The 22,044-nt window shown below is 39.5% G+C and overlaps 1 protein-coding gene across 6 annotated transcripts in view; it reads right to left on the bottom strand.

Moving 5' to 3' along the window:
- Window positions 1–1,823: 1,823 nt before the first annotated feature.
- The window catches only part of galnt1 (UDP-N-acetyl-alpha-D-galactosamine:polypeptide N-acetylgalactosaminyltransferase 1), a 202,288-nt gene continuing 182,067 nt past the window's right edge, over window positions 1,824–22,044 (bottom strand). For all 6 annotated transcript variants that reach the window (XM_069195001.1, XM_069195002.1, XM_069195004.1 and 3 more), the window contains 4 exons: window positions 18,565–18,704; window positions 13,302–13,400; window positions 11,460–11,594; window positions 1,824–3,903 (listed from right to left, as the gene is read on the bottom strand). In XM_069195001.1, the coding sequence (XP_069051102.1) occupies window positions 3,757–3,903; window positions 11,460–11,594; window positions 13,302–13,400; window positions 18,565–18,704 (521 nt within the window). In that variant the 3' untranslated portion in view covers window positions 1,824–3,756. The remainder of the gene's footprint in view (window positions 3,904–11,459; window positions 11,595–13,301; window positions 13,401–18,564; window positions 18,705–22,044) is intronic.

The following is a 22,044-nucleotide window of genomic DNA, read 5'->3' as shown; positions in this document are numbered from 1 at the left end:
TTTATTAGAAAAAAAAGCAATTTGATCAACATTACATTACAGAGCATTTGACAGGGTTCTGATCGCTTACATCCTCAGGAGGTCAGGTCTTAGATGGGGAGAAGGGACCGAGCGAGGCGAGGCTGACTTGGGAGACTCATGGTGATACAACAGAGAGGCCACAATCGTACTGAGCACCAGTGTTGACAACAGAGGGCTTCAGAGGAAAGTAAACCCATTATTTTGGAAACATCAGGAGAGAATTTTAAACCCAGCTGAAGTTTCCACAGAAAATGCTGGAGATGTGGGAGAACCTAGATCGTGTCAGTCAAGTTACCATGCTTTTCCAGATTTCTGAACTTCTTGAAGTATACATTCTTGCAGGTTTACAGTACCTGTATTCTGATTCCGAGCTCCTACTCTTTGCCTAGCAACATGATAATCACTATAACAACACCTTCCAAAAAGTGCCATACAAGCAATCTGTACTTGTGATCATGAGAATAATATGAATGATAAGTCCGATAAATATTTTTGGGTAATTTGATTCACAAATTTATTCACATAAAACAAAAACATACTGTGTTTAATCTAGAGATTTCAAGTTACCGTAAGCATTGACATATTCATTGAAAGTCAGTATTTGATCTTGTTTAAGACAACAAGTGAAGGCAATAAACTGTGTAATCATTTGAGGTATTTGTGCCTGCTCTTGGGTGTTGATTTATTTTTGTTTTCTCAGCATGTACTGTAAAATGCATGCTCAATTGAAATGAAATCTGGAAACTGATTTGCCAGTCTAAGATTTTCTACTTATTTCTCCTGAAAATCTCATTGATTGCATGGAGATGGCTGTATGTTTTTGGTCACTGTCGTGCTGTGGAATTTTGCTGTGGATTTTATTACTACACAAGCTAAAGACAAAAAGGGATATGGATCTCACTACTTTCTAAAAATCTCATTATCACAAATATGGATTTCTTGACTGTAAAATAAAAATAAAAGATTGGGCTGTTGTACCAATACTTTTGGAGGGCACTGTTAAACATAAGACAGGGAGAAGCAAACTTTGTAAAAAAAAAACCCTTCTTTACAAGTACGACTGCAACTTGTTAATGAAGGATTTCAAGCATTTAATTTTTGGTTTGCATGATTCCAACTGTACTGTAAAGTATCCACAGCTTGAGCCTTTGTTATATGGCATAGAACTAGTATTGTACCTACTAATCTGCTGTGAGAGCTAATTTTCTTTCAAATCACCACATTTTATTGGCATGATATACAGTTAAAACGCTTTTCTTAAAAGCAAAGTAAAACACCTTCAATGTGTATTCCCAAAACACCTCTGCAAATGAGACAATTAACATTGTGATAATTGTAAGACTTATTGCTGCTCATGTCATGATCTTAAACCGCACTCTGCATGGATGTTCTAGTGCATGCAGTATCTATCATTTATCAAAATTTTGTTTCTCAAAATGTTTGACAAATGAACAGACCTTAGGAGAGCCCATTCAATAAAGTGTTCTAAAACTGGCATACCGTGTCTGTCAAAATCAATTACACAGACATCGAGTGCTCTAGTGACCTACCTGGGGGTATGAGCATCTGGTCAGGATGCTATGATCAACACCAGCACTTCAATTGTGACAATGACTGGTTGGCTGTATTCAGGCCATCTTGAAGAAAGAAACACAACAAAGGCTCTTTTGTGGAGGGTGGGTGGTGACTTTAGGATTTAGAAGGAAGACAAATGAATCTCTAGTGGCTTGTCTTTCATTTTGCAGCATCAACCTCAGAATAAAAAAAAAATGGAAATGAAACTGAAAGCTACACATATTAGATTGTTTTCATTCAGTTTTAATACGGAGGCAGCCAGATATGGAACTACATAATTAGGATGATCGACATCAACTTTAGGAAAACAAAAGGAAAGTGAGGTGGCAAACCTCAATTTCTCTTCCTCGTGGGTGCACATCAAAACTCAATATTCTGGTATAAAACTGAATAATTCTGAAATGAATAGTACCTGGAATAAGGCTTTGTGGTTGGTGATATGATACAAGGACAAACTACCTGCATTAAGAAAACAATGTGTGGTGTCAACTGCTTAATTAGGAGCTGGTCATGGATAACATATTTGGTCAGATATGCGTCTTGGTACTTCTAACTCTGGATATGACTTTTTACATAGCAGATACTCTTTTGAAAATCAGCAGAGTAATTCAAAAATAAAATTGCACTGTCAGTGCTACAGCAAAATCATTCATTACAAATTAATATCCTTTTTTGGCCAGTGACCAAACCATGATATGACAAAGTACGCATTTATAGTAAACAGAGATACTAAGCTACAGACTTTTCTACTTTGCATTCATAAAGTCACAGAGGACGTCTTCATATCCACTACAAGTGCTTATACAGCAGGTATTTCCAGAGTCAGGTCAGGTACAGTAGTGACCAAACTCACACATAAATCTGTACACTTAAGACACCCAGTGAAACAAGTGACTGACCAATCAGATTGACACAATACAGCCTGTCAGCACCTGATGGCCACTGGGATACTGAGAAAGGCTGCTTTAGAGTATGTGACGTCTTGGTGTGACCAGCAAGATACTCCGTAAGAACTGCAGAAGCACGTACTGTACACACACACAGAGGAAAGAGCCCTTGGAGTTTTACACGGTGACCAGCTGAGGGTGATATGACAGCAGTTAGTTCAACAGGACATCTCGCGGTAGTGGTACTGAAAAAATGTAGATAGATATCAATGACATCACAGAACCATAATGAAACAATGAAACAGAAATTCAAGAAGGCAACAAGCCTGGGATATACAGACACCTAGGTGTATACTGTTAGCTCTATATGGACATGATTGTAAAACTGAAAGATGGAAAAACAGACAAAAAAACCAACTAAATCATTTGTGGCACTCACCAAAATGTTAAAAAAAATGAATTGATACTTTTACAATTGATGTATAAAATCTACATAAAAAGTGAAGATATCACAAACTTTTATTTTTTTTATATTCTAGGAAGTCGTTTCAACCCTGTTTAATCACCTTTGTTGAGTTCAACAAACACACCCTTTTGTGTCTCATGGTATACTGTCTTGTTAACAAACATGAAACCATCTGCCAGTCAGCCTCAGGTTCCACCATGATCTCCCCTTCAAGAAATGTGGGCCTTCAAGGCAAGCGTGAGAGTGATGAAATATTCCGGAAAGTGCCTGGTGGAAGAAGGCCGGGCCTGCCCAGACGAGAGAGGAAGGACGTGCCTGCGCATGGCCATGATAGAGGGCTCTTGCTCAACAAAACCGCAGACGCAACACGTCCTCGAGATTTGACCCTTCAAGATGAATCACTGCAGCGGCCCGCATGAGGACTCCTTTCTCCTTCTCAAAAAAACAAAACGGGGGAAAAAAAACCCAAAACAAATAAAAAAACGAAGAAATCTTGAAAAAATAAAAGAGGCAGTCACGTAAACATAACGGATGTGCAGCTGCACTAGGACAACGGCCTCGTCACAAGGAAGGCAAATGCACACTGAACAAGTTTTGTTCCTTCATGCCCAAGTGTCTCTCACTTCGTGCTCTCTCGTGGAGTTGGGAGATCCGTCTGGCCATCATTTTTCCTTCCCGCTGCCGAAACAGGGGTAGCAGAAAGGTCTGCGCCGAGGTAGCCCAAAAACATTTCCCTCTGTATTTCTCTGGCTCCTTTTTTTCTCATCATTTAGTGAATGGCGTGTCCACTGTCCTTGGCGGTTTGTCCTAGAATATCTCGGGAAGTGTGACGTTCCTCAGCAGCCACTGCTGGGAGCGGCTTCCGTTACAGTCCTTCACGCTGGGCACTTGGCTGTCCTCCTCGGTGGCCTTGTCTAGACACTGGTTACTGTTCACATGCACCAGCGTCAGTTTCTAGGAGAGAACATGCAAGAATATTCAGAGTTTAGACAAAGCGTTTGCTGGCACCCTATTCCATTCTGGCAAACTGTCTACATATTTCACAACGGGTCAGTAAAGGCAAGCCATCGGCTCGCATAAACAAATCCACAAAGTGTATTTAATCTGAGAAATTAATTCCTTGTTGCAATGAAGATAATTTCAACATGCCAAGCCCTGTGGGATACTATTCAACATATTATCAAACTTCAGTGACTAATGATGGATTCTGCCAGGGGTGGTCAAACATGGGTTCTGGAGAGTCAGGATCCAATCTTGAAGTTCAACGGCCCTTATACATCAGCACAAGCACCAGCTTGAGAGCGGACAGAAGACACCATTTTGACAAAGCAACAGTTAGAGGTTCCAAAACTGTTTTCTTCTTCTTGTTTTTTACTGTTCAATCTCGAATTAACTTCTACTCGTTCCTTTTCAACTCAATTTTGTTTTTCTCTTCTCGCACTGCTTGTCTGACTTGTTCTTTAAGTTCTCTGCCATTTAACTTATTGTTCCTGCTGCTGTTCTGCGTTTATGTTTTGGTGTCTCCTTAATGTCCTTTGTATTAGGGGCATATATGCAAATAAGCATTTCATTGCACTTGTACATATGACAAATAAACTCAACTGAACTGAACTGCTGACATACAGTAGCTCCCTGATCAAACCTCTTCAGACGAGTTGCTCAAAAACCGGTCAAGAAGCAATTCATCTTCAACGTGTCTGTCATGCTGCAAGTTAGAGTAACGCCAGTAGCTATAAAAGGCTTAACAATAACAGATGCATTTAAAGCACAGAGAAAAATGAAAGCTGTTTAAAAAAGTAAACGAGCTAAAAACAATTCTCCGTGTACTAAAAGCGACAAAAAAATTAAAAATGAAAAAAGCTCAAAAAAGGAAAAAATGGGACTTGAGTCTTTATTTAAAAATGGAAAGAGCGTAACACTAATAAAACATGGCAAGAATTCTACAGGCACAGTTCACAAAATTATAACAAAAAGTTTCCATTTTCTTCAGAGTATGTCTCTTGATATATACAGTACAAAGTAAACTACTGTCAACTGTCCTCAAGGAGCATTGTTGGCATGGAGTTAAGAGCCTGGTTAAATAAATGTACTGTAGGTATATAAAACTAGATGAGATCCTTGGATCAATGAGCTACTAGGTACCATAAGAGGAAATTGGGTTGAATGACTTTCTCCATCTTAATACTTTTCTTCATGCTCTTCTGCTTTTGTTATTTCTGTAATGCTTAGTGCAATACTAGAGCGAATTTCGACACATCATCCTTGTCTGTAAATGCTCTAACTGCATTACCAGAAACATTTTTTTTATCCCCGCTGGCACTGACTTTTCACACCCTAATCCCCTCAGCCCAAGAGAGGATGACTAGTTAAGGCCTTCAGCAGCCTGCAAGTCCGTGCCGATTCGATAGAGCTGGTTTCAGGTATCAATCTTTCTTAATTTAATGAACCTTCTTAGCTTGACCTCTACAAAACCCTGGCTCTGCAATCAGATCTACTTCCTTGCCCATTTAGCTCTACCTTCTCCATTAGCACAGCGAGCTTCATTGAAATCCCTGGGCAGAGAATTACCGCTGCTGCCTGTCAGAACTAACAACATCGGGCTGTTGGTTGAGAACTGGGGGAGTTACAGATACACAAAGATAGAAAGACAGAAAAAATAGATGAGATGCTTATAAATGAGTGAATGAACAAAAAAACTGAAAGAAAGATTAAGACAAAAGACAAAACAAGCACCGTCTGTCTTTTGTAAGCCAGGTGGGACTGGAGATGGGTAGATGACAACGTCACAGTTGTTTAGGACTGAATTTTGAGGTGAAAGTCTGGGGTAGGAGGCAGCATAAATTGAAAGCACTCTAATTGTAAGATAAAACTCTTCCATTTGGAAAAAGAACAAGCACACTCAAGGTTTTACATGTAAAATAATACAGCTATATTAGGGTCGAGATGGAGGTTGAAAGTGACTGTAAGATAAAATTACAGCCTGAGAGATAAATGGTAATTAGGAATACACTACCAGTACTCTTTGTGACTTACAGTATAAGGTTAAATACTCATTCTAGATTCTTGCAAACCTGTTAAATATACAGTACAAATTATACAAACATTAGATTTGTCTCTTGTGAGACGTTAGTGGTAGCTCAGGAAACACAAAACCACTATGACCCTATCCAAAACTTCAGTGTCTATCATGATTTGTGAAATTAGTTTTTTTGGGAAAATGCTCAAAAGGGCAACAGATTACAGCTCAATGTGTCAAACTGACATCAAGAGAATGATTCTAGAACTTTAAATGCAATAGTAAGACAAATGCAAATGGTGTTCTTAGTTTTGGTGAACAAGGCATAAAGGTGATATTACTATGGTTGGAATAGTTAATCTCATTTATCATACATAAACAGGCCAAAGGAACCAGATAACTTTAGCCCTGATCAGAGGAGATCTGATTCAATTTCAGTTCAAATTTCTCAAAGGTACTGAAGAAGTCAATTTAAGGATTTACTTCAATAACGAACATCAGACACAAGGTTATTAGCAGAAATTATATATATATATGGATTTTGGATACTGATCATTGTTTTTGGAGTCATTGTGATCAGTTGATCATTCATAGCTGACCATGATTCACTCAAGTGACTTTGGTGCTTAAGCACTAAATCACTACATTAGTGTGGGAGGAAGGTGACAGGGAAAGAGACTGAACTTTGAGAAAGTCAAGAAAGAAAAACACATAGAGGAACCAACATACTTGTTTATCAAGGCCACCACCTTTGTGCCACTGTTATGTGGAGGCTGGACTAAACCAATGCACTATTGCTTGCCATCTAGGGCATTTACAATCAGCAATTTTTACACTGCCAAGACATTATGACCAACCCAGTTCATCAATGACAGGATCGTGACACCGTGAAAGGTTGTTAAAGGATGAAAGGATACAGTGCCATTTCAACAAAACCGGAAAGCAAAGCCACGAACCACAGTGGCACTCGACACCTCACAGCAGATGGATAACAGCTGGGAATGCTGACAGTGGATGACAAAAATTAAAACCATTTGTGACCCGAGCATAATGCAGTTATTGCCTTACTGGGCTAATTTTGGGACACATTGGAAACATGGGTTCTGTGTCCTGTTTTTACATGTAACGTGGGTAGGGCACAGCATCCTCTACACTGGATTGATGAAGCTTTCTGTGTGAAAACACATTTGGAAATGAACTTCGAGCAATATACTGTAGCACTGCTGCTGTTATAACCAGAACACATTCACCAACTCTTGGCACCAATGTGTAACAGCACCATCTGTGTAGGTTAGTGGTCATTTGATATAATAGTTTTATCATTCTCAACAGATCTCAAAGCACTTTAGATATGAGGGAGACCTACATCATCCACCATCGAAGTTCAGCACCCAGCATGGAGACACACAGCTGTCATTTTGCACCAGCAGCTCGACTGCACATCAGTTCAGGCAGAGAGGGGTAACTTTAAGAAGGCCAGCGGGAACGATAAAAAGCTCTCTGAAGTATACTGTATATTTACAGAAATCAGGAAGTTACTACAATGTGCTCTTCCATGAAGCTCCAAAGCTTTAAATGTTGCATTGATTTAAATGTATTTAAATTATTATTTGCAGATTTTTTGTCAAAAAGACTTGAAAGCAGTCTTTCCTCATTGACATGATGTGGTTATGTTTAACAGCAGTAAGAATAACAGTATGCTTTCAATTTAGCAGGGCCATAAGTTTTACTGAGAGAATCAAGGGCCCAAAATGTACCTCTTTGGCTTAGCTGGAAATTGAAACAAGCTTCCATAATTTATCCCCAATGTAGTACTTTTTAACTCTGATTTTGTGACTTTTTGGACTTTATGAGACAGTACTTGATTTCTCTAGCAGTTTCTGGTAACTTCTCTTGGCACGTTAGGTTTGGCAATTTCAAGTGCTAATAGAAGTGCTAATTTCAGAAAGCAGCTGTGTGATTGACTGTCCCTGGAAATTATCTGCTGAAATTGACAAAAAAAATGGGCTAGAAATACATTGCACATGGCCCAGTTACCACTGCTGTCTTTAAAGGGAATCTGTCGTGTGGGAAATATGTTCATTATCCTGCTCCTGCCTTTATTTAACTTTTTTTCAGTCTATAGTGAAAATTCACTTCCCAGAATGTGAAATCCAGCACCTTCAATCACACGTCCTTCTTGAAATAGCTTGTGGCTTCATGAAGAATGGCACAAGTTAAAAAGAGATTCTTTTAATTGAAGTTTTCTACAAGATATGGGTTATATTTAGTCTTTAAAATACCATTGATGGCCTTCAAATTCTAGGGAACAGAACCACCAAACATCTTAAGCAGGAAATATCAGGAAGTAGTGAAAACGGTAAAATATCTAGTAAAAGAGAATTCATTGCAATCTGAGATTGAGTTTACCATTTTAACTATTCCACCAAGAACTGTTTCTGAAAATATTACTGAAAATAAACAGCAAAATAGCCAAAAGGATTCCTCTTGCTTGAAAATCTCAAATTCTAGAATTCTTAGGAGACAGAAAATGCTGACCTTTTCAATACATGTGGCAACTCAAAGCCACTTTAACATGCAGAAAAGTCTTGCTAAATATTAATATTTTCTGTGAGGTAGGATTTAACAACAGTTCTCACATGTAAATGTGTTTCACAATATTTGCTCATGAGTGAGCTGCCAATAAGAGCCTAGAGAATGAATCAGATTACAGGCTGGGTGGAGACCAGGCACTTGGTTATGATTTGAAGAAATTCGTCTTCTGGAGAGAAGTGGCTGGATTACATTTTGCCAGCGCAAGAAGACAGCCTGGACAGATGCTTTCTGCTATCTTCAAAATCTGTTTAATTAGCACCTTTTTTTTTTTAGTTGGCAAGCCAGCATTTTCCGTATGTTTTTATTCCCCCGACTGAAACTTACTGAAGAGGTAAGTTCTTCTTCACTGCATAACAAAACAAGTTTAAAAAATAATCAGAAGATGTACCCATAAACAAAAATAAAGAGCCATGATAAATGAATTGCTGTGATTAGCATCCACACACTGCAAGAACACCTGGGGAGAACTTGCTTTGCCCCCATTTTAAAAACAACGAGCACATTATCTTGCTTCAGACTGAATCTGGATTAGTGTGCAACAGACATACAGTACTGTATTTGACTGGCACAACAATTATGGGCTTCCCCACATTGTATTCAAGGGCACTCTCGTGTAGTCTACAAAACATGCTGGCGTATCACCTTCACAGCGGTGATACAACAACATTCATACTTGCTCAGGACTGTCGTCACACAAAACATAACAGTACTTTTATAATACATAATACTGGGCATGGCACAGTTTTAACATGTCTTATGGTTAGAGCTGGAGTAAGGAGTAAGGTTAGGACTTTGAAAGCCAAATGAGCCTAAAAAAATCACTCTTTCAGACTACCTGCCTAATAAAACAGTTATGAAAGGAAAAAGAAAACTCATTCAAGAGAGCAATATGGAGAGCACTTACTGCAATCTGTACCCTGTCCCAGAGTGGTATCCTTTAATATTACAAAAGGGAATGAAAAGTATTAGAGCTATAGTAGTTTTTTTTTTTTAAACTACTGCCAGATCAGCAGAAAAGGCCATTCAGACAAAATCCTATTTTCTTCCATTTTCTTCATTGCTTCACTTGACAGTGGCTCAGTAAAGCAAGTGCTTTCTTTGAGGTGTGCCTTTGCAAAGTTTCTGCTGAGCTGTCACTGTCCCTGCGCCTCACTCACGGAGACAATGTCTGGCACAGCAGACAATTGGGCTGCGGCTCAGCAATTACCAGGGGAAGACTGAGGAGTCTGAGCCAGCTCTCGCACTCTTGTAAAAACAAAATGGTGACATTAAGAATGAGAAAGAGAGGGGTAGGTGTTTTAGTGCTCTGTTACCAGAGAACACATCAACAAGGACACAATCTTTCTCAGAAAACAACCCTTCTGTTAGCAGAAACAGCAATCAGTTTTTGTGTTTGGGCACAGTAACAGCGGGCAATTCAGAGTCTCATAGCCAGCAGACTGTGTAACTGCCTTAATAGTTAAAAAAGTCGCTGGTGAGAGCACATTGTTATCGAACAGAAACATGACGAAAACTCCATAAAGCAGCGCCCGTAAAGAATAAATCTAGAGAGAGCGATACCGCCGGTTTATAGCTTGGCTTGTATAGAGTCATTGGATTCAGTTCAGTCTCCTCAATGTGAGTGTCTGTGAAAGGAGGGGAGAAATGAGTCACTGACCACTGTGCGCTTCACGAACTGCACCCAGACAAAACTCTGCCAGGGGACAGATCAGGGCAAATGAAATGCTCCATGACATCTGGACTGAATCTCTGCCCATGTGCCCTGGGAAGTCATTGCTTTTGGTACAGGTAGCTATGTTACTAGCATGTCTTTTTTTTGTTCTTCATTGTGGTTGCTGCGTTTTAGGTGTTGGTGATGAGGCTGAACAGAGCAGAATGCACTGTATTGGAGAGATACTTAAGGATTCTTCCCTCACATCCAGTCCTCCCATACAGGCCAGCTGTCTTGCTAGTATTTCAACCTCTGCTTTTCAGTACTAAACCGTGTTTACCTTTACCTGTGAGATTCTACTTTTATTTATTTTGTGTACTCTTCCTTTATTCCTAAAATGGAATGGTGGCTGGTCTTGTCTTGAAGATATTTTGCCATTGGTGGAGGTGTTAAGCTGGTAGACTACTGTACCACTCCTAATATCTTCAAGACACCCTGTTAACCTTGTGCGTCCCAAACTCATCACAGATTGCATGTAAAATAAATATGTATACATAGATATTAGGTTTCAAGAAGACAACAAAAGAAACTCTCACACACATCTAGTGTGTCCCAGCTCCTCCGGTGCTCACAGCACCAGTGGAAAGCCCAGCCCTCCCCTTTGCCCTGTAGGACAGCTCAGTCCCTATATTGTTGCTGAAGCAGCCCTCTGTGGTTTGACTCTTGTGGTTAAATTAAAGCACTAACCAGAAACAAAATCCACCAAACCTGCAACAGCCTTTCTTTCCAGACACACCAAGATCTTCTAGCTTCTCACAGCGTTGTGAAAAAGGAAATTATTTTCTTAATAAAAAATAATTTGGGAAAATGAACAGGAGATTCTTTAGATGCTGAAAACGTGAGTATTTTTCAAAGGATCACAACAATTTTGAAAGCTGCCTTGTTAATGGTATTGGGAAAAGATATTTTCATAAAGTAATGCACTAGATTATCAGGTTGCAGCTAAAAATATTTTTTTAACCTAAAAGGAGGATGGGAGGAAGTATTTTTAATAACCTGTTTCCTCTTGGTTGTGTGATAAAGATTTTACCGCTCTCCCAATCTCTTTTTAATCCTCAAAGGCTTTCTTTTGCACAAGTAACTTGTAACTGTAATGGATTACTTCTTTACGGTAACTTTCTCCAGCCCTGCTGGCGGATCAGCACGCACTCCTGTCGGCTTGCAGTGGAGCACTGGAGCCGAACTCACCACAGGGTCGTAGTCCCACAGCTGGTTGCCCTTCAAGTGATGGCACTTGAGCATCATGACAGGGCCATTCAGCTTTGACACATCCAGACAGAGGTCGTCGGTCCGGATCTCTTTGTTGGCAGTGTAGGAGAACACCTGCAGAGGAGGAAGGTAGGAAAGGATGGATGAGAAAAAAAAACAAGCGGCACTGAACTCTGTTCTTCCCAGTAGAGACGATATCACACACAAAACCCCCCCACTAATTTACTAGAAACATTTAGTTTCACTGTTTCATGGCACGTACTGCAAAACATTTAATTCCCCTGTGTAGTACACCATGGCTCTCACACAAATTCTTGCAAGAGTTATTGATCTCTTGAAATCACCAATAGTTTAATAACTGGTTAAGCAATCTCATGAAGCCAGTCATTACAGTAATCAGGTTATTTACACTTAGCAGGTGGATTGAAAATCAAAGTACTCAGCTGTTCTCGAGTACCACAGTTGAATGCTGTCACGGATTCTGTGCAAATATGCAAACCTCTGGTTGTCCTATCTGGTTTCATTAAAACCATTCCATCTGTCTCACAGAAAAAAGGCAAATTGCTAGTTGTTGTTTCTCAGACAAGGAATGTCAAGGACACTCTGCACATTGATGTAGCACAGCACTGCTTTGCTCTAATCGTTGAAGATACATTTTCGCCTTTGTCAATTTCAGGGACACACGAAACAAAATACACATCTCCTGCAGAGGTTACCCCATCCAATTACTGGCCTGCCTCAATCCAGCTGAACTCTAGAGACCTGAAAGAGGCTCAAAATGGGGTAGCACTGCTTTCACAAAATAAAACACTGCTGAGAACAACTCGATTACAATGTGGCAGGAAGACAGGAATTCAAAAACACAAAAATGTAGAATATTAGATTTTTTTTGATGACGCTTTACTTAAATGAGGCTCCATAACACTATCATACCTCTTTCATAAACACTACACAAAGAGATTTAACAACATGCCTGACCTTTAACTAGCATTTTTACATGACATGTACAGGGACATTACAATGACTGTGATTATGATTATTATTCAGTATGGTTCATTACATAACATGGGACAGCTACAGTTAAGAGCAGACCTCCAGGTAGAGAGAAGTCCAGTGAAAGTGAATGAAGACACCATGAAGGACTAGAGAATTGATTATCAGTAACAATGGATTACAGAAAACTTTGCTTTATGGTTTTGGGGCATGTTGTTATCTCACGTAATGTTTGCTTTTTAATTACGGCACTGTTATGTAGTCCCAATTAAGTAAACAATAACTTAAAAAAAAGTCCTTATTAGAAAAGCACAGGGCACTTTTTTCCCTAAACTTCAATGCCTGATTTTTACACACATTTTTTTGGCTTAAACTACTGTACAAAGCTACGTGCCCTGGGAGAGCAAAGAGCTCTGTTCCATTCAAGTTTCAGCTGGAAAGTCAAACACAAAAGCGAATAAATGGAAGATAATTCGAACATGGCTGTGTAGCTTTCTGCTCCACAGCAAAATTTGCTGCCAATTTTCTGACTTCAGCAATAAATGCTGAAAGGTACAAGTCTAGCAGCAGACAATGTGGGTCAGGAAAGATGAAAAAGATCCTTATCTTGTCTCTTATTTCTATGGTTTTTGAACAGTCATCAGATTTTGTGTGGAGACTGTAACAACTGAATACATTTCCACACTGGAGTGAAAAGTTTTGAGTGCTGTCCAGGAAGTCTCTTCAAATGTTTAGATAATTCATTTAAAACAAAACCATGCCGAACACAATATGGATCAGGCTGACCCCAGACGTCAGGATGAAAGAGAAGAGGACCATGAGACTCACCTGGTTACCCCCCATGCCATGGCAGTTAAAGATTCCCACTTTCTCATTCTCCTTCCTGGCCATGTTATCCAGACACTGATTCGTTTCCACATTGCGGATCTGAAAAGGGGAAAAGGCTTCTTTTACTGTAGTCCCAAATAAACCTTACTATTATTAGCTCATCCCTTCATCAAAATATAGGACCTATTCACCTATACGGGGGACAAAACATGTAGAAATTTGCTGTGGTAAGGTTTTTATTCCTCTTCTATCAATTGAGCAATAATTAGATGGCCTGGTCAGCTGTTGATACACTTATCAAAGGAGGCTGCAGAATTAATAAACACAATGAGAAGGGCCTTGACTCTGGTGAGCACAACACCCATCCCAATCCCACCAGGAAACCAACTGTAGACAGAGCAGACTGACTGACTGTGACTTGTTAAAGGCAAACACAAACACAGACACACACACAACTGCCAATTTTCTCAGAAGCCCATTAACCTAACTTTATGTTTTTGTAGATTGTAAATATTTACCTGCCAACAGAGATGGTGGTAGTAAAACTACAAAGTCTTACATTAGTCCATAAGAAGAAGTCCACCTTAAAGTTGCTATCTGACTCATCCCAATCTTTTTTTTAATTCCAGAGTTCTTAGACATGTTTTATCTTTTTGTTACAGGGAGTGTGGCAAACACTAATTTTATTATCATCCTAAAACAGATAGTCAGCATTGCAAATTCAGATCCGTAGTTACAATAATCATGATTTGACTTTTATCTTTACAGTCTAACAGTGATAAATAACAGGGGCTTTTACAAGGCTCTTTGTAACTTCATGTCTAAGTAGGCCAGCCAGACTCACAACTTCTCTGTTTGTCAGAGTTTGTCAGGTCAAAAATCTTTCACCAATACAATCCTCTTGAATAAACCCACCTGATGAGGCGCCATAAAATGAAGCACCCCAGCATGGCATATACCCAAACTGGGGCTCCCCCAGACACGGGGCTCAATTCATCCTGCAAAGTAACTTCTACTGACAAATCTCCACAGCAACATCATGGTATTAAAGATTGCATGGACTGCTGCTTGATGTGGAAATCCACACATTAACAGATGTATTCTTATTCAGCAGGCTAAAAAGCAGGTCTCAACACTCTGAAAATGATGCCCCCTGAGACCATATCTGACACAGACCTTTTTCAGGTCTTCATCACACTTAACATCTTTCTTTTTTTCCCTAATCAAAAGCAAACTGGGACCTGGGCCTAGGTCTTGTTTGGTTAATGGTGTTTCGTGGTTCATATAAATACCCGTGGCATTTTGGTCCCTGTGGAGGGCAATGGCAGACTATTATTTGAATGTAAATGTGCCTACAAGCCGTTAAATCACACTGTTCGACTTCGCTTACATCTCGGCTCTCTGACATTTCTGAGCTGGGAGTTTGGTGATAGCCTCTGAAGCAGAAGCTGTCATTCTGCAGAATAAATTATGCCTGTGAATTTACTTTCTTCCTCTTTTTCGATTAAGCTGTTACTGAGGCCTAGCTGTTGTGTGGGGTGGCATTCTGATACAGATGATTGTTGATAGAACTTGTCCTGAGACATGGCAAAGGCTGCAACATGACATACAACTGTGACACACAATACAAAATAAAGCCAAAATTCATACAGATACATGCAAACACATAAAAACTGTGTACTGTGTATATATATATAATGTTTGATTTACAGTACGTAATAGTTCATTTTGAGAAACTGTTGTGCAATTCACATTTTATGCCAGTCAGATTCTTCTTTTGAGCAACTCTGACATACACATTTTGTAATATAATGAATACATTGTATTCTACAATAAAATGGGGAAAAAAAACATTTATGGATTAAATAGACTCTGAAGAAATAAAAATGAAAATGGACAGATTAAATAGCTAATGGAAGCTACTTAAGGAAGCACTATACAGTCATACTGTGCAAGGGGACTACTTGAAAATTATGAAAAAATACATTACATATTTTGTGGTGCTTTTATGAAAAGTTAAATTTCATTAAGTCAATTGTTACATAACCTGGGTAGTGCATGTCTATGTAAATGTACAATGTGTCTGTTTATACATACCCCAGCGGAATTACTGTTAATGGTGACATAACTTTCTTTTCTTTTTAGAGTTATGTTTTAAGTAAGTGTCCATTTCACAATTTTTTTCAGGCAAAAAGATCTACATTGCATACATCTCCGCATGAAACACCAAGAAACTAAGCACCCATATCACTCTGCAATCACAACTGGCAACCCACTGAAGCTCAGCAGGTGTGAGCCTGGTCAGTAGCTGGATATGAGACCTCCTGGGAAAAACTAAGGTCGCTGCTGGAGGTGTTAGTGGGGCCAGCAGGGGGCGCTCACCCTGCGGTCCATGTGGGTCCTAATGCCCAAGTATAGTGGCAGGGACACTATACTGTAAACAGGCGCCGTCCTTCGGATGAGACATAAAACTAAGGTCCTGACTCTCTGTGGTCATTAGAAATCCCAGGGCATTTCTCAAAAAGAGTAGGGGTGTAACCCCGACGTCCTGGCCACATTTCCCATTGGCCCTTACCAATCATGCCCTCCTAATAATCCCCATCTATGAATTGGCTTCATTACTCTGCCCCTGGCTGGGGTTCACAGAAGATTGTTCCTATTCAAATGATTTAATAGCTGATAGCTGGTGTGTGGTGAGCATTCTGACACACTATGGCTGCAGTCGCATCATCCAGGTGGGACTGCACATTGGTGGTGGTGGAGGGGAGTCCCCATTACCTGTAAAGCGCTTTGAGTGGAGTGTCCAGAAAAGCACTATATAAGTGTAAGCAATTATTAATTATTATTATTATTATTATTATTAACTCGAAGCTGTCCCTTTGATCCCGAGAAGAGTATTCTCAGGGACAGGTCAGCAATAAAATACATGTGCCCTGGTGCACGTTATTTTACTACTGTTTCTACTCGTGTCATACTTGATCACGATTACTCCCTAAATCATTCAAAACTTCGAGACTTCAGCGACATCAGTGCTGCATTCTCACCCTGCCTCTATGGGAGTAGACAATTACATCAAAGCTCAGGATGATTCAAAGAGTATTTACAGTATGTGCAATCATCGGAGAAAACGCCTCAATATATTTTAGGACAAACACTTGATGAACACAGTATGAACACTGTGCTGTGGTACGGGCAGCTCTGTAAGCAACAATAATCATTACAGCCCTGAGGTCTTTCAATAAAACATCTCAACTAAATACCCACCAAGTTGCTGCTGCACTGTAATATTTCTGCCAGAATACATATCGACTGCTGTGGAAGGGAGCCAGCTGGAGTCTGAGCTTCTTTGAATGATATACAGGTCCTTTGTGGGTTAATTAATTGTGAGTAACACTGTAGGTTACCTCTCACTGCATTCAAATGCTCTTTTCATCTACTATTCAGACTCTGCCTCAGGCAGAAAGGGTAATTAAATTGTACTACACTAGATTTAAAAGTTTTCACTGTAGGCTATCTGCCTACTTGACTAAACTTGCTGACATTTGCTTCATACATTTTTTTTTGCCTATCACAATATGTTTTTATATTGAAAAAACATCAAGTATTGTGGGACCCATCAGTGAAGCTATTTTACTACATTTACCAAAGAGCCAAAATCACCTGTGAACGTACTTTGTAAAAAGTAAAATTCTCACAGAATAATATAAGAGAAAACCATGAAGAGTCTTTAATCCTTATTACACAGAGAACAATATTCCTCTACTGCATTTTAAATGGCTTCATGTAATGACTAGGGCAATTAAAGAGAGAAATATCAAGATATTTCAAGCTGAAAGCAGCATCACTTTGAATATGCTTTATGTTGCCATTAAAGCAACACTGAGAATATATTTCATGTATGGCATCCTCAGGAACTGCTGGAATGTAATTACAATGTGTACAAGGCTGATAGAGAAACCGGGGAGAGGGTAATTAATGAGATTTACCGATTTCTACACTGAATAAAAATGAAAGCCCTGTTCAATTGCTGTCTTCTAAAAAATCTATTATAAATTTTAAAAAAGATTTCCTAATGCTTTTACAGCAGTCACTGAATGGTCGGTCTGACTTAAATTAGGCATTGAAGAGTGCTGCCTCTCTGAATACCAATGGGCACACTCTGCAGGGACTGACGTACACTTCCTGGCCATGGCAGGTTTACTACAGTTATGTAGGATGAGAGTAAATCAGCATAAAAGTAGGAGTAAAAAAAAAAACTACATTTCAACCCAAAGCTGTAAAAACACCAGGGTCTGCCATTTAACAGCTGGAGTAGTCCAGACTCCACATGACAAAGATAATCAATCTAAGATGCCACATGTACTTCAAAGATAATTAACAAGGCTGATTAACATGGACATCAACATCAACATGCCAACTATTCTAAATTAACTAGTTTTCCTATAATTTACCCAGCACCGTCTTGAATCCGCACTGTCGGATGATGGTGAAGAACTGGTAAAGTGTAGGAAGGATCAGACGGGCCCGAGTTACAGTGGGCGTCTTCGTCGTGCCTGGCATCTATGAACCTAATCTGCCATTACTGAGGACTGTAATTGTCCTTCTGCTGTTACCCAATGTCTCATCACTGCCTTGGGCTCCCGATGTGAATAAGAGGCAGGAGGAGTGACTGTCCAGGTGGACAGACATTGAGTCTTCTACCATCCAGCACAATACAAGTGCTGTTCCAGAAGGTCCTTCTATTGTCTCAATTCTGCTAGACTGAGGCCAATAGCTTTGTAATCAGCAGGGGGCCGAACCAGTTATTCATGCTGCCACAGCTTCAATTTCCCCTGAGCACGTCAAGGCCATTTTACCCTGAATCTGATCTCATGACATGTGATCAAACACCCAGCTGTGGGCCATGAAGTGTTTCATTATACTGTAAGAAACCGGACTCATACTAGAAACCAGAACCACTGACCACAACATTTCAACTGTCATTCAGGTGAGTCTTACACCATACCTGGCATGCAGAATTATTACATGAGCAATCAATAATCAATAATAATATCATTATATATTGCACACATAACATGGACATTATTGATTATTGATTGATATTCAAAATGAAATCTGTCTTTTCCTCTATCATCTGTCTCTTACTCTGCACTTGTATCGCTGTTTGTCGACAGCGTCATCTCTTCACTATCAGCGTCACTTCAGTGCTGGACAGAAGGCCTGCCCATGTGTCTGTGTGTGGGGGACTGTCCGGGGGCCTCACCTCTCCCAGGGAATAGTAGTGCCGGGGGATCTGCGAATCGGGGTAGACATTTTCCAAGTACCAGGAGAAGGGCTTGCACTGCAGCTTCTGCCTCAGGATGACTCTGTTGGAGATGTCTCCATAGTCTACCTTGGTGACACCTGTCAGACGCAAGCAGGAGAACATGAGAAATCATAAATTTAGGAACTTAACACTCGAGAAACCCACCCAGAAAAAGAAGGATAAACTAGTATAAGAGCCATATAAACACCTCAGTTATTGCAGGATGATTCTGAACATCTGTTTGATTATGTTAATTGTACCAAGTACTGTTCTTCCTTGCTCCTCTTTACAAAAAATGAAATTGCAATTTCAATGCTTACCATGTTGATATGCATTTGAAATTTTACCAGGATAACAATCAACTCACATGAAATCACCATACAAAATCAATACCATCTGGAAAGGATGCTCCATGCTCTTTATTTATTTGAAAAACTAGGTATTTCCTAAAAAAGTCAAACAATATGAGCTTTGCTTTTTTAAACTAAGGAGTACAGGCTCAAGTACATTTCAAAAACAATACACAGGAGACTGTGGCTGCATTGCTTTCTTGTGACTTACTTCAAGGACTTCAAACACATCTCCCATACACACACACACAAAATGGAATCCAGATGTCAATTCATTGGCACACAAAAACTATACACAAATCCATTTTTATCCTGCTGTCCTGATGAAGGATTGAAATTTGAAGATCCGAATTACTCCAAAGACAAATTCCCAAAGATGACAAATTACAAAAAGCCCACCACAGGGTACTGAAACACCCTATTCAGTAGAAGTACAGTCCACAACAGGGCAACTCTTCCATTTCCATGTTCTAGTAGATATTTTATGCAACACTACAGCCCCAGCAATGTTAAGTGATGACAAACTTAAACAAGTTTGGCAGTCTCTTATAGCTGCTGCATTCAAACACTCCCGTGGGAGGGTTTATATCCTCCTGAGTAGCTTCATTCTTACTTAAATATGGTGTACTGAGGTCTGAGCTTCTCCCACAGCTCTTCATCCACTTCCACTCCCACTTAACAGATTCCCTCACCTCTCTTTCCCTCTCGCACAAGGCAGAGCACAAAGTTTCTGGGAAGTCTGCAGTACACCCCCCCCCCCCCCCCACCAGCCTGCCCTGCTGAGAAAAAAGTCATTATCTGCACAACAGGACACTGGAGATCAATACACTGAATACACAGCGTGGTCAGGCAGGCCTTAGGACTGTCAGGCTTCACCTATTTGAAGAAAATTTTAGTAGTCAGGAATTTCACAGAGGTGCAAATAACCCTACACCCTCACAACCGTGCTTTAAAGAGGAAGGCACAACATTCAAACAAAACAAATTCAAACTTTGCAATAAAGTCATCACAAAGAGTTTTAAATACATAAGAATATAAGTTACAAATACGCTCTTACAGCACCCTGGGGGACGGGTCAGTAAAACCATCTGATGAAATAATAACAGTATCTTTTGTATTGGTGGGGTTGCTGTATTATACATCCAACATATACTTAACAGACAACTGTGTCAAAACAGTTCAAGGTCTGATCAGAGGTCTGATTGTAATTCTACATGTGACAATAATTCTAACTCAAGCTAACTCGATTAACAAATTAAATATGTAAACAACCATGAAGAATTGTGCCTAGCCATACAAATCTAAAAAAATAGCTGTCTTGAGACAAATGCAGTATATCAACATTGCTTTTTAGCTTATCAATCACAACTGATGAACCATCCATTCTGCAAATCTTTCATGTGAGACAAGCAATGCCAGTGGAGTCAAAACAACAGTCCAACAGTCCAGTCCAACAGCAGTCCTACGAGTCTAAACCATATCTTGAGGTGCTTGCATGGCTAAGATCCGTCTGTAACAATAAAGTTGTCAAATTTGAAAGAGGTCAGATGCACTGGCTATCTATTAGATCTGTGACATTTTTAGGAATACTGATATAACTAAATCTGAAGCAGTGAATTTCTATACTGAACAACATATCCAGAGAGACCCAAGATAAAAGCTTTTCAAGCCAGGCCTCTCGGTATTTTTGAAAAGAGAAGCCATGCTGTTGGTCATACAAGAACTCTACAGGCTGTGAATGATCAAGCACTTCCTTGAAATAATGAGAGAGTAGAGACTGAACAACTGAGGATCAGATGGTGCAACTCAAAAGACATGGTCTTAATGTCAAACATCCTGTATAAAAGGTGTAATTGTTTTTATTTATAATGCTCTTTTCAACCTAAAAGATGCCCAAGTGCTACACAGCACATCAGGTGGAGATGTGAGAATTTATTTTACTCATTGGATATAGGGGAACAGTTAGGGAGGATTGATTGTTCAAGCCTAGAGTGCAACTTATACCCCTGCTTTTCTGAACAAAATCATGAGAGCTTTAACATTTTATGGACTGCCAGCAGTCCCACTTGTAAAAAATGTCCATGAACTCCAAATCGGAAGAAAGAAGAGTTACAAATGAGAAGAGGCCATTCAGCTCATCTATCCTGTTTTGTTGTCAGCAGTTAATTAATTCAAGGATCTTATCCAGCCATTTCTTGGAAGAAACCAGGATATCGGCTTCAACAACATGGCAGGGTATCTTATCCCATATTTCCCCAAACCCCTTTGTAAGTTTTCGGGGAGCGATGACATTTGACTGCAGAATCGGGGTGGATGTCAGCCAGACTTTGTCTCCTAAAGAGCCAGATATGAAATATGTACCACTAAAGTAACAATCACAATATATTCAATCAGCAAATTAAAAAATGTTCTCTTTCTGGGAATAAAAAACTTTTTCATTACACAATATTTTTTTCATAGAAAAAAATGTCTGAATCATTAATCTATTAATAATAATTTACGTTATTATGTACAGTATCTTGCATAAAGCCAATAATGTCAGGCATCTAATTGAATAATATATGTACACCTTTCATGAAACAATTTCACAACCTAATAACATCAGGATATTCAACATTCAGTAAGTACAGTCATACTGCTTGCATATATTGTTGTAATAAAACTTTTGAGATCTTTTTCTAACAATGAAAGCATTCCTACAACATATGAGCACTTCTTCCTTTTTTTATTAAAATAAAAAATAGAGGTCATGGAGGGTTCATTGCCAAGCAGTCAAAGTCTGTTTTATATTTCTTCCAAAGGACATCACAAAATCTACCCACGTTCTAGAAAATCAAGAATTTAGAGAGATGTACAGTACTGTGCCTCTGACATAACACAAACAAAGGCAGTTAATTCAAGTTCACTGTGCTTGTTCTGGTGCTAGGCTGGCTAGTGGGTTATTGATCCAAACCCCAAAAAGCAGCTTCTAGAAAGACTGTAGTGCTCCACAACACGGCTTGGAATATTGTTCATTATAACCACACCTCCCTGTGAAAGGAACTGCATCCTATACTTCGTCCTGAATTCAGGACAGATTTTTCATTAA

Source organism: Lepisosteus oculatus, chromosome 10 (assembly GCF_040954835.1).
Source record: "Lepisosteus oculatus isolate fLepOcu1 chromosome 10, fLepOcu1.hap2, whole genome shotgun sequence".
NCBI classification, from domain to species: Eukaryota; Metazoa; Chordata; class Actinopteri; order Semionotiformes; family Lepisosteidae; genus Lepisosteus; species Lepisosteus oculatus.
Note: the sequence above shows the minus strand (reverse complement) of the source record. Positions and strands in the feature narration are given on the sequence as shown.